The 12,073-nt window shown below is 46.0% G+C and overlaps 1 protein-coding gene across 1 annotated transcript in view; it reads left to right on the forward strand.

The window, feature by feature from the left end:
* Window positions 1-12,073, forward strand: part of GPC4 (glypican 4) — a 118,824-nt gene that overhangs the window by 47,607 nt on the left and 59,144 nt on the right. Inside the window, exon 2 of the mRNA XM_081846776.1 lies at window positions 8,438-8,596. Coding sequence (XP_081702902.1) covers window positions 8,438-8,596 — 159 coding nt within the window. The remainder of the gene's footprint in view (window positions 1-8,437; window positions 8,597-12,073) is intronic.

Below are 12,073 nucleotides of genomic sequence, written 5' to 3' on the forward strand. Positions count from 1 at the left end.
AAATGCTATGTTGGACACGATGCTCAACATATCTCTTTCAGTGTTGTGTGCATGTAAATAGTTCCATGTAAATGGTGGTGAGCTGGTCATTGTTGTGGCTGGGTGGAGAGTTCAAAACCACCACCACCCCAGACTGTAGCCTGGAGCAAAACCACCCACCAAGCTTTACCTTCCTTACGCATCTCTCATTGGCTTCTGCGGGAGATGCCCTCCAGGTGCGAATAGTTTTCATCAGGATCCTATCTTCAGGGGAGAACTCTTTCTCCTTCCTGCCACACCCCCAGTTCTAAGTCTGATCAGGCACCCCAGGCAGCTGCCTGCATTCCTGCAAATGTTTGTGCAACACAAAGAGGCACATGTTTAGTCTCACGTGAAGTTTGGGGCTGAAGATAGGTTAATATGTGCCACTTCTGGAGAGGGCGAGGGGAGAAAAGGTGGAATCCTTGCAGTACCATATGGTGCTAAATTTATACAAATGGGAACATAAGAAGTTGTCTTATTTGGTGACAGGTCAGACCACTGGCCCACCTAGTATCGCCTAAATTGACCCAGTCCTGCTTAGAGCTGCCACCTGGGATTGAACTTGCGAAGAGGTGCACTGCTGCTGAGCTATAGCCTTTCCCCAGGATGGATCCAAACTACAAGAAAAGATTCCACCTAAACATTAGGAAGAACTTCCTGACAGTAAGAGCTGTTCGACAGTGGAATTTGCTGCCAAGGAGTGTGGTGGAGTCTCCTTCTTTGGAGGTCTTTAAGCAGAGGCTTGACAACCATATGTCAGGAGTGCTCTGATGGTGTTTCCTGCTTGGCAGGGGGTTGGACTCCATGGCTCTTGTGGTCTCTTCCAACTCTATGATTCTATGATCCATGGCTTTCCAGTGCTAGAACTTGGGCAGCAGGAAGACTAGTTTTAATGGCTACTCCTGGACCAGCATAGGTGTCCTCCACCAAAATAGAGTGACTTCCAAAAGAGCCAGTGAGATGTTGCAGGTTTGAGTGTTGAGCTTTAGCTGAAGAGATCTAGAGATACAATAATGGTTCAGGACTGGGAAGAACCAGTGGTATTCCCAATGTTGCTGGACTCCCCAACTCCCATCAGCCCCATCCAGCATGACAAATAGAAAAGATGGGAGTTTGTAGTCCAGCAGCAAGTGGAGAGCAACAGGTGTAGCTTTATCTTAATCTGGAATCGTTCATGCTCGTCCTCCTCATGCGGCTTTCCACCTGGGTGGTTGTGGTTGCTTGATGTGCACTTGAACACCCATGCCATTTCCTCTTTCCGCATGCCCCAGGTGAATGAAGAAGGAAGTGGCAATTGCAGTCTTGGACTATGCCCACCCACAATGCCGTTGGGCAGGTGTGAATATGTCTCCCATTGCAGGGATTGCCAACATCTGCTTTCAAAATGGCATAATGCAGAATCAATCTACAATGAGCTTTTCTTTTCAATATGAAACTGGCTTCTCAAGAAGCACTTTGAAGCTGGAAAAAAGTGCAATGGATCTAGATAGTGTGTGGCATATGTAGAAAAAAACAACAAGTACTCTGTCTTCATTGAATAGAATAAAATCCTCTGTGTTCACAGTGACAGTTGCTTTATTCTAGAGAAAAGTAAAGAGAAGAGCTGGGTAGTTTTTATAAGCCAAGTTTGGTGTATGTCACGATTTTGCAGGAGCAGAATGTAGTCGTGGGTGTCTTTGTGTTCCTTTTTTTAAAAAAACAGGAAATTTCTGGGCCTTCTGGCTCGAAAGATAAACTTGAAAGTGGTTTGTGGGCGATATGTTGATGTTTCAGACATTGGAGAGGTGGTTGAATGATACTTCTCAGTCTTTTTTTTTTTTGCGGGGAGGGGGTTGCATTGGTGTCCTTGCCACTCTCATACCTAAAGAAGGCAGGATTTTTTAAAAAAATAATACAAGAGAAAAGTCTTGCAAAACTTGCTGCTAGAAAAGGTAGCGAGCAAATGCAGTTTGGATTGCAAAATCTTGAGAGATGCAAATCCTGTTGTGCTGTGGAGGAGGCCCTAGGCATCTCTGGCTAAATGGGTCAGGGGGTGGGATAGACCTCAGACTGTCTCTCCCTGGCCCGTGGGATTGTTTCCACACCAAACCCTCTCCTCTGGCCACATCCTTCACTGACCGTGCTTTGCCAAGCTAGACCTCTGATAATGGTCACACCCATACATATCACAGAATAACAGGATCATAGAACAGTAGAGTTTGAAGAGACCCTGAGGGTCATCTAGTCCAGCCCCCTGCAATGCAGGAATCTTTTGCCCAGCGTGGACCTTGAACCCACAATCCTGAGATTAAGAATCTCATGCTTTGTTGACTGAGCTAACAGCAGTGGGTGTCCTTCTCTTGTCTTCCTTCTTTTTCTCTGTTTTTCCTTATTATTTCTGGGTATTTCTTTTGTTTTTAAGAACAAAAACAATAATTTAAAAATGAGAAGCTTCTGATACCTTTAGGAGCTGCAAACCTGAGCACCCTCCCTTGCCCGAAAGCCCCGCTGAGTACAATAACAGCGGTATGCAGGATTGTCCTGTAAGGGTTGGATCCAGACCTCATCCCCCTTGGAATCAATGGGACTCAAAAGTTGACTCACTACCATAAGATATAGTGATGCACACCAATTTGGACTGCTTTATAAGGGACTGAAACAAATTTATGGGGCTGCTAACCATGATGGCCGTGTCTTACCTCCATTGTTGGAGGCAGTTCCTGTGAATTACAAGTAGGGGGGCTGTTGCTTGCAGGCTTCACATTGGGGTTGGTCAGCAGGAGAAGAGGACGCTGCGCTATGATGGGTCTTTGGCCTGAGCCAGCCTGCTATGCATTGTAATAAAATAGGACATGCATTACAAACACGGAAAGGGACATATTTGCATAACATTTGCATATCTCACCATAGCATGGAAGTAGAGGGAGTAGAGTAGCTGAATGTTAAAAGATTCAGGACAGAGAAACAGAAAGTCCAGCACAGTTAAAGTATGGAACTTGTTCCTCCAGGAGGCAGTGATGGGCTCCGACTTGGATAGTTTTAAAAGAGTATTGGACAGATTCATGGAAGATGAGATTATTCTTGGCAACTAACCATGATGGCTATTCCACTGCATCTATGATGGAGGCAGTATTGCTTCTGAACACCAGATGTGGGAAGCTGCAGGAGAGGAGAGGGCTCTTGCGCTCCAATCCTGCTTGTGAGCTTCTCATTGGGGCATCTGGTTGGTCACCAGGAGAACAGGATGCTGGACTAGATGGGCCCTGGCCTGATCCATCAGTCAGGCTGTTCTTTCACTATAAAGTACATGGCAGCCCCAAGTCTCGGCTGAGGACCAGACTCTACTGATATTTAGGTGTCGCATGATGACTTGATATAGCATTTTCTTTGTGGGTGGGGGTGTCTGTCGGTGTCCATCCACTTTGATGTGGACTGGCTCCATCTAGCAGCAGCTATTTTATTTAAGCCGTTCATATGGCAGCTGCATTTGCAGGACTAGACCCTGGGGTTGTAAAACAAGTATTTGTAGAGGGAAATTTGGGAATGAATGAATGGGAAGGCAAGGTCTCTCTCTCTCTCCCTCACCCCTTCCAGAACAGAATTCAGTTTCCTAATGTGCCTTTTGGCTCCTTGGCTTGTACAGAGAGGGGCATAAATCTTTCTCATTCTTTTCCTCCTTAAAAAAAAAAAGTGTCTGGTGTTCTCTCTGTAGGAAATCCACAGGCCCTAAGCTGTCAGCAAGCAAAGTGGGGGGGAAAGCGGGGTGGGGGTGGGGGTGGAAATTGAAATCCAGACAGCCTTTGGTTGTATAGGGTATTTTAAGTGCATGCCACAGAAATAATTAGAATTTCTTGTTTTTGTGGTGAGGAGCTTGTTGTATGGAAGGGAACTGTATATTCTTTAGACCCAGGTGACCAGCCAGCAGCTGAGGACACAGACAACAAAAGGCTTGCTGAAAATAGCGCCTCCCCCAGCACCTGGGCACTGAACCCATCCAGAGGGCCAGTTTCTTAGCCACTTGGCAAAATTTGGCAAGGGTCTGGTTCCACATTGTAGGCCATTGTAGCATACTGGGTGAGGCTTTTGTTGTGAAAGCTGCCCAAAGAACGTCTCCCCCTCCAAATTTAACTTTTGTGTGCTCAGAATTCCTTGTGACTGTTGTGTATTGAGTCAAAGGATTTTATATCTGTTTTATTATTGTCTGTATTTGCATTAGGGTAAAGTAACTGCCTTTTGGTTCCAGAGGGTACAGCTACTATTGGTTCATTTAAGCTGCTGTATTTGGATCCTCTGTCTTATTGGTTTCCTCCAAAAGGCAGGACTGTGATTGCCTGATATTGTTCCCTCCAAAATGTATCCTTTCTAGCTAGTTCCCTGTCCCTATAAATGTAGCTCTCCCCTCCTCAGGTCTCAGTCTTGTTGCTTTAATAAAGAAGTGTTACTAGAGAAGTGTCTCCAGCATATTATGTCAAGAGAGCTGAAATCACAAACCCCACGTCACAACAGTGACCATCCCATAAGGCTTAATAAAGGCTGGTTTTCTTCCCTGCTCCATCTAATTACAGCCAGCCCCCAATGAGCATGGCACTGGGAAGTGTGTTGCATGTCCTCACTCTTGTAAACAGCTCCCTAGCTACCTGCCTGTGGTGAGTTAAGTATTTGCTCCCAGAAAGAGAAACTCTTGTAAACTAGAAGCAGGTTCGCTCCCTTTTTCTTTCAGACCCACACATGTGCCTGGAATGATTTGTGAAAGTTCATCTCAGGGGTTACCAAGTTTTTTAAGCATGTGGGCACAGCTGGAGTTTTGAACGAGTGCTGTGAGCATGCCTCCTCCCCAATTATGTCTCTCTTGCCCCCTTCCCATTTAGACTGAAAGAAAGTGGGGAGACACACACACACACACACACACACACACACACACACACATACACTTTGCTTTTCTAAGGGATCTGGGTAAAAGTTGGATCCAGTAGAATTAATATGGGTTTTGAAAAGGCAATGGGGCTGAAAGGTCAAGTGGAAAATGAGCCACTCTTCTAGCTTCCTCCATCAGCTCTATGTACTTTACAAGTGTGTGTGTGTGTGTGTGTGTGTGTGGCGGGGAGAAGCTAACCATCCTCGCCACTTCATGGCCAAGGAGACAGTGAGTGAGGTGGGCTCAGAGGTTTCATGGGCAGCAAGGGAAGACATGTTGGTCACCCCTAGTTTATACACCTGGGCTTCTTGGAGCAGTAGAAGTTGGGTCAGAAGTCCTAAATCTGTAACCCTGAGTAGAATCCTAGAGCAGCATGCTCAGTTTAGATCTGGGAAATTGTCTTCTGAATTGGAATGATAGTTGGTGCAATGGATGTTCCACTTTGGTGTTGGTGGTAGTGGTTGGTGAATTCAGGCACTTCTTTGTTTGGACCCTCTCTTGCACTGACTGACTTAGTGAAGCTTTGATAGTCTGGTTAGTGGAAATATTTGCAGACTAACAACTTATTTGCAAGGCTACCTTATTTCTACTATAATTTAATACTACAATATTTATTTTATATTTTATATTTGTTTACATCCCTTTATAAAACATATTTGATTCATTGCATACAGCACGATCACAGTGCACAAGTACAAAGTTATATAAAGGAAAATAGGGGTCCCTACTCGAACAGAATAGGGACGCGGGTGGCGCTGTGGGTTAAACCACAGAACCTAGGACTTGCCGATCAGAAGGTCAGCAGTTCGAATCCCCATGACGGGGTGAGCTCCCGTTGCTCGGTCCCTGCTCCTGCCAACATAGCAGTTCAAAAGCATGTCAAAGTGCAAGTAGATAAATAGGTACCGCTCCGGTGGGAAGGTAAACGGCGTTTCCATGCACTGCTCTGGTTCGCCAGAAGCGGCTTAGTCATGTTGGCCACATGACCTGGAAGCTGTACACCAGCTCCCTTGGCCAATAAAGCGAGATGAGCGCCGCAACCCCAGAGTCGGCCTCGACTGGACCTAACCTTTACCTTTACCTTTACTCGAATAGACTTGAATTCTAAAAATCAAGCTATTCGAAAGGAAGGGAGGGGAGGGGCTAAGAAGGGATTGATATGAACAAACACAACTACACATGATTACTTTTCCCTTCTGTTGGACGAGAAGTATTGCATTTGGATTTGGAAGTGACAATATGTTTTGTTGGCATGGAAATCAATAGTATTTAGCACCTCAAATAGCAGAATTATTATTACTTTCAAATTTATAATTAATAGTGGTGGTTGGTAGAATGAACTCTGCACCTGCTGGTAGCAGTGGAAGTGGAATGTGGTTACAGCCAGTTTGCATAAGAGCCCATGAACAAGCCTCCTTGATGTAGGAAGCTTCTGGGTGGCATTAGCAGCTTCTCAGTTCTTAGCAGCTACACCCACCAGTGGAGAGCCCCCTTCCATCTCTCTCGGCCACTTACTCCAGCACCACATCTTTGTGGTAGTATGCTGCAAATTCTCCTGAGCTGATGAAGGGGGGGGGGGACACTCTCTCGCTGTCTGTATCAATTTGGGAACTGACAACTGCTACAGTCACCTGGAGCCTTCCTCTATAGTTACAGTGTTAAAACAAGCCCATAATATGTACAGGTAAAGGGACCCCTGACCATTAGGTCCAGTCGTGGCCGACTCTGGGGTTGCGGTGCTCATCTCGCTTTACTGGCTGAGGGAGCCGGCGTACAGCTTCTGGGTCATGTAGCCAGCATGACTAAGCCACTTCTGACGAACCAGAGCAGCGCACGGAAACACCATTTACCTTCCTGCCGGAGTGGTACCTATTTATCTACTTGCACTTTGACGTGCTTTTGAACTGCTAGGTGGGCAGGAGCAGGGACTGAGCAACGGGAGCTCAGCCTGTCGCGGGGATTCGAACCGCTGACCTTCTGATTGGCAAGTCCTAGGCTCTGTGGTTTAACCCACAGTGCCACCTGCATCCCTAGCCCATAATATGACTGAGTCTTAAATTTTCTTTATATGACGCCTGAAGAGGGTGACGAAGGATCTATAGCTATCTTTTCTGTTTCATAAGAGCATATCAAGAGCTTACAGGATCAGGCCATTGCCCCATGTAATCCAGCATCATGGTCTCACAGTGGCTTACCGAATGCCCCAAAGGGCAGCCCTCAAGCAGAACCTGAATGCAGCATTTCCTGTGCATTTCATTAAATCTGTATTCTTACGCATCCACCAATTTTTCCAGTGAATGTCATGCATCTGACAAAGCCCATCGTTGATGGTAGAATAAAGTTTTTAGTCCCATTTAAGATGCTCTGGGACTCTGCACTGTCCTTTCTCCCAAATACTGGACTAACAGGGCTTCCATTCTGGAAACACTTGTTAATTAGCAATGATAAGAGGGACCCTAATACCCTTGATAAGGAGAACACAAGTCTGGTGTGAAATTGGATTAGCCCTGGGTTCTTTTTATAGCTGATTCTAAAGGAAGTCATAAACCATGAAGGAGGATGATACAAGCTGGTCGTTGAGAGAAGAGGATAGTATTTTGAGTTGGAAATCCCAGTGAGTGTTTCCAGGAAGGAAGAAAGGAAGGAAGGACTGAGGTTTCAGCACCAAGGGCACAAACCAGTCCGTCAGTTGGGGCAACAGCTGCCTTGTCTGCAGAAGTCACTTTCGCTTGGCAGTCTTCCCATGCTTTCTTGAATCACCTGCTGTATCACCAAACCCAACCTTGCAAACCATTTCTGCTCTTCTTCATAATGGAGAATAATTACAACCACAGCATGTCTTACTCAACCTTCACCAGGCCACAGGGCAAATTGCAGCATACAAAAATGTAATGCAGCTTTAAAAAGTGTACAGCAACAATACTTCCACACAACATATTACAGGTAGGGTACAAAAACAAGTTCTTCGGTTTTCAAAGGTCGGGAGACAGAGGTGTGTCTTCATCAGCCACCCGCCACATCCCGTAATACTATTGGCTATGCCAGCTGGCACTGATGGGAGTTGTAGTTGGAAATTTCTGGAAGGGTACCAGTTTGGCAAAGGCTGCTGCAAAGAGATGATGGCAGGCACACCTCTTGGGGGAGGGAGATCTGCGCTCTTGGAGGCATCAGCAAGGAGGTGGGAAGTGCTATGTGAACTCTGTGCTTCACAACTGAAGTAATGCACACATCTAAAGTACATGCACACGCACAAACATGCATATCCCATAAGACTGCTACCTGCTATAACTGATTCCAATGCTTACTTGATTAGACAGCTGGGTGTTCCTTAAATGGTTGTGAGGTTCCTGTCCGTTCCGCATTAGTGCTTTTTATCCAGAGCAATTGCCACCTTTCTGTGTATCTGCACACAGCTGCTGCCGCAGCAGCAAACTCAGCCTCCGCCCTGCCCTGCCCCGCCCCCCATGATTGTCATAGATTGATGTACTCGTGTGTAAAGCTTTCTCACCTTTGTGTTTCCAGGTGATCACTTGAAAGTCTGCCCTCAAGGCTACACATGCTGCTCTCAAGAGATGGAAGAAAAATACAGCCAGCAGAGCAAACAGGACTTCCGAAATGCTGTGGTGGAACTTAGTAATAACTTGCAAGCAACCTTCAGTTCCCGGTACAAAAAGTTTGATGGTGAGTCCTAGCCCCTGCGTAGCCCTTAGCTAGCCAGATGAGAAGTGCTGCAATATATTTATGGACTTTGTTTATGCCAACCTTTGTTAGCCTGGTGGGAAGTGATAGACTAGAGCATCAGCAGAAGGTCCCAGGTTCAGTCCCAAACATCTCTGAGTTGGTCTTTATGCAGCACATAGTGAAACCATGGGACTCTCTCCCACTGGAGGTAGTGATGGCATCAACCCAGATGACTTTGAAAGAGGATTAGACAAATTCAGGGAGGAGGAGAGGTCTACTGATGGCTACTAAATGCTTCTGACCACCAGTTGCTGGAAGCCACAGGAGAGGAGAGTGCTCTTGTGCTCAAATCCTGCTTGTTTTAGATTACAATTCCCATCAGCCCATACAACCGGAGGGCACCAGGTTGGTTTAGATAGACAAGGTTTTGTTGTGCTTTGTCATTATTTTTGTTTGTTTTTTCTACAACTCTCTCCTTTCCAAAGTTGTGCTTGAATGACTCAAGACTTTGGTATGACAAGTTCAGAGGGCTGCTTATTTTGCAAACCAGTTTGATAGAAATATTTGCCGATTGCATCTCTTTAGTTACCCACAAGGGGTGTGCATCTGTCTTTCCAATTTGATTCATGAACAGCAAACTCTGTAATAAAGCAGGGCACTTGCATTTTCTTTTGCTGTTCCCAGATGGGCATGATTCGCAAGAGTCCACCCAAACTCTTTTTAGACCTTACTGCTTACTTGTAGCTCTAATGAACACCTCCTCAACATTAAGTCTTGCTTTAACACCCTCATGCAGAATCCAGTTAGCAGGATTGGGCACAGAGTGGATGTGAAATGCAGTTGTAACTTCTCTATCCCCCTCCTTGCTTTTGCCCTTGGAGGGGCTGATACATGGTGATGAGGAGTTTTACCTTCACTGCGCAGCTCCTAAATGTGCAGCTTCTGGTTGCCACAGGCTGTAGGGGTCTTGCAACTCCTTAAACTTTACAATGAACAGACAGGAAGCTGCTTGAGATTATGAATCTTCCCCACTTTTTAAAAATGCACTTGAGGATTGTACCTTGCTTACCTGAAAGTGCAGATCTCTGGCCTAGTTCACAGGGTGGAAAATACCCACGTTGAGTGACAGAAAATGCTAGATTTGTCTTATCCCCCCACCCACCCCAAGATTTACATACCGCTTGGTTGCAATTCTATTGCTTGCCAACAGAAAAGTTTCTTGGAAGAGAGGACTATTGATGGCTACTAGCCATGACGAAGAATGCTCTGCCTCCATGGTTGAAAACAGTAATGCTTCTGGATACCAGTTGCCAGAAACTGCAGGGAGGGAGAGAGCTGCTCTTGTGTTGCGGTCCTGCTTGCTGGCTTCCCACAGGCACCTGGTTGGCCACTGTGAGGACAGGATGTTGGCCTCCTCCAGCAGAGCTTGTCTTAGGTTCTTCTACAGCTGGCTCCAAACATTGGTTTTTTGCAGCCTCCCAAGCACCGCACAGTCTGTGTCACTAAACAGGTTTCTTAATTAAACACTTCCTTTTTATGGAGAAGGGAGGGTGAGTGGGCCACAGGACATGCCAACCCTGATGTCTTCCTGGATAAGAAGCAGAAGCCATTTCTTGGCAGCCACCCCTGCAGCTATGATGAATGTTGGGAGTACCTCAGAGGTAGAAAACATCTAGAAAGCATGCAGAAGGTCCCAGGCTCAGCCCCCAGCATCTCCAGGTAGGGCTGGGGGGTGCCCCCTGCCTGGAATCCTAGAGAGATGCTGCCAGTAAGTGCTGGTGGTATTGAGCTTGGTATGGACCCAATGGTGTGACTCATATGAGGCAGCTTCACACGTGCCACAACTGCTCCCCAGTCTGTGTCTAGAACACAGGATCATAATGTGGCATCTAAATGATGAACGAGCAGGAGCCATGGTTTGGCATTCTGTCCTTACCAACCCACATTTGTTTTCCTTCCCAGATTTAATGCCGCTGTAACATCCTTCCCTTATCCATTGAGGGAAAGTCTGTGATCATCATCAGCTACTAAAATTATTTCACATGAAGTTTTAAAGCTGCAAAGTATATGTTTGTTAGGGCCAACTAAGAAGCCACAAGTTGTCATCCAGAGTTTTGTTTTGTTTTTAAATCAGGATGGATGTTTAGCAAAACAGTAAGGGGAAGGGAAGGAGATGCTGGGTATGATGGGAAATACCCAAGACCTTCACTGTACTAGCCTCAAAATGGAATGCAGGAGGTGTTGGGAAGGTTTAAGTTGAATGAGTGTGCTAGAGACAAAGCAGATTTCAGGCAACACTTGTAGGGGCTTGTAGGAGTTGTAGCTCAAATTGACTGTGCTGGCTGGGCATCTGTAAGGGGCCCCAGGTTGGTGAAAGCTGCGGTGGGGCCTTTCGAGAGAGTCAGTGTGATGTAGTGCTTAGTGTGACAGACCACTGATTCAAATGAAATTGTCACTGGGTGACCTTCACCCTGCCACCATCTTTCAGTCTTGGTCATCCTCACAAGGTTGTCATGAGGATAAATCAGGGAAATGCCATGCATGCCATCCAACTGGTGGGGGGGCAGATGGAACTACTGGTGATGTGGCAGTGATTAAAATCAGGTGAGGAAAGGTGGGTGGAAGGAGTTGTAGCCCTCTTCAGTTAGTTTCTGGTTCCTCTTAATCATGTACATAAAGCCATCTGTGTTGTGCCCACAGGAGAGCCACGATGATGTGCTTTGTGCTTTTAGTTCTTAATTGATATAAGCCAGCCTGACACTACTTGTTCATTGTTCAAAATTTAACATCATTTCCGACTTCAGTGCTGCCTGGTTCCCCTCACCAGCACCACATGCTTTATTTATTAAAAGCATTTGTTTCTCTCATTCCTTTCAATAAGGTGCCCAGGTAGCTGAAAAATAACCATGAAAATTCAGCACCAAAGGATGTTGCAGAATTCAAATAATGTTAAGAACAACGACCACTGGCAGAACAAATAGAGACAGTGGGCAAGCAACAGGTCCTTTGATAGGGGAGGCCTAGACCCTTTTCCTATCCATTTTCGGACACCCACCCCACACCAAGCTGTTTCCAGAAGGCTGGAGTAGAAGCCGTGATTTTGCTATACAGTGGTACCTCGGGTTACATACGCTTCAGGTTACAGATGCTTCAGGTTACAGACTCCGCTAACCCAGAAATACTACCTCGGGTTAAGAACTTTGCTTCAGGATGAGAACAGAAATCGCGCAGCAGCAGCAGTAGGCCCCATTAGCTAAAGTGGTGCTTCAGGTTAAGAACAGTTTCAGGTTAAGAACAGGCCTCCGGAACGAATTAAGTATGTAACCAGAGATACCACTGTAATTGGAGAGAGTCTGGGGTGTAATTTTGGGGTTTCGTTACAGAGGCCCCACCCCATAACTTAGACTACTGTCCTCACTCCTTCCAATAGCAAGCTCAGGTGATTTGTTGTTGTTGTTGTTTAGTCGTTTAGTCGTG

Source organism: Podarcis erhardii (genome assembly GCF_964252035.2).
Source record: "Podarcis erhardii genome assembly, chromosome: Z".
NCBI classification, from domain to species: domain Eukaryota; kingdom Metazoa; phylum Chordata; class Lepidosauria; order Squamata; family Lacertidae; genus Podarcis; species Podarcis erhardii.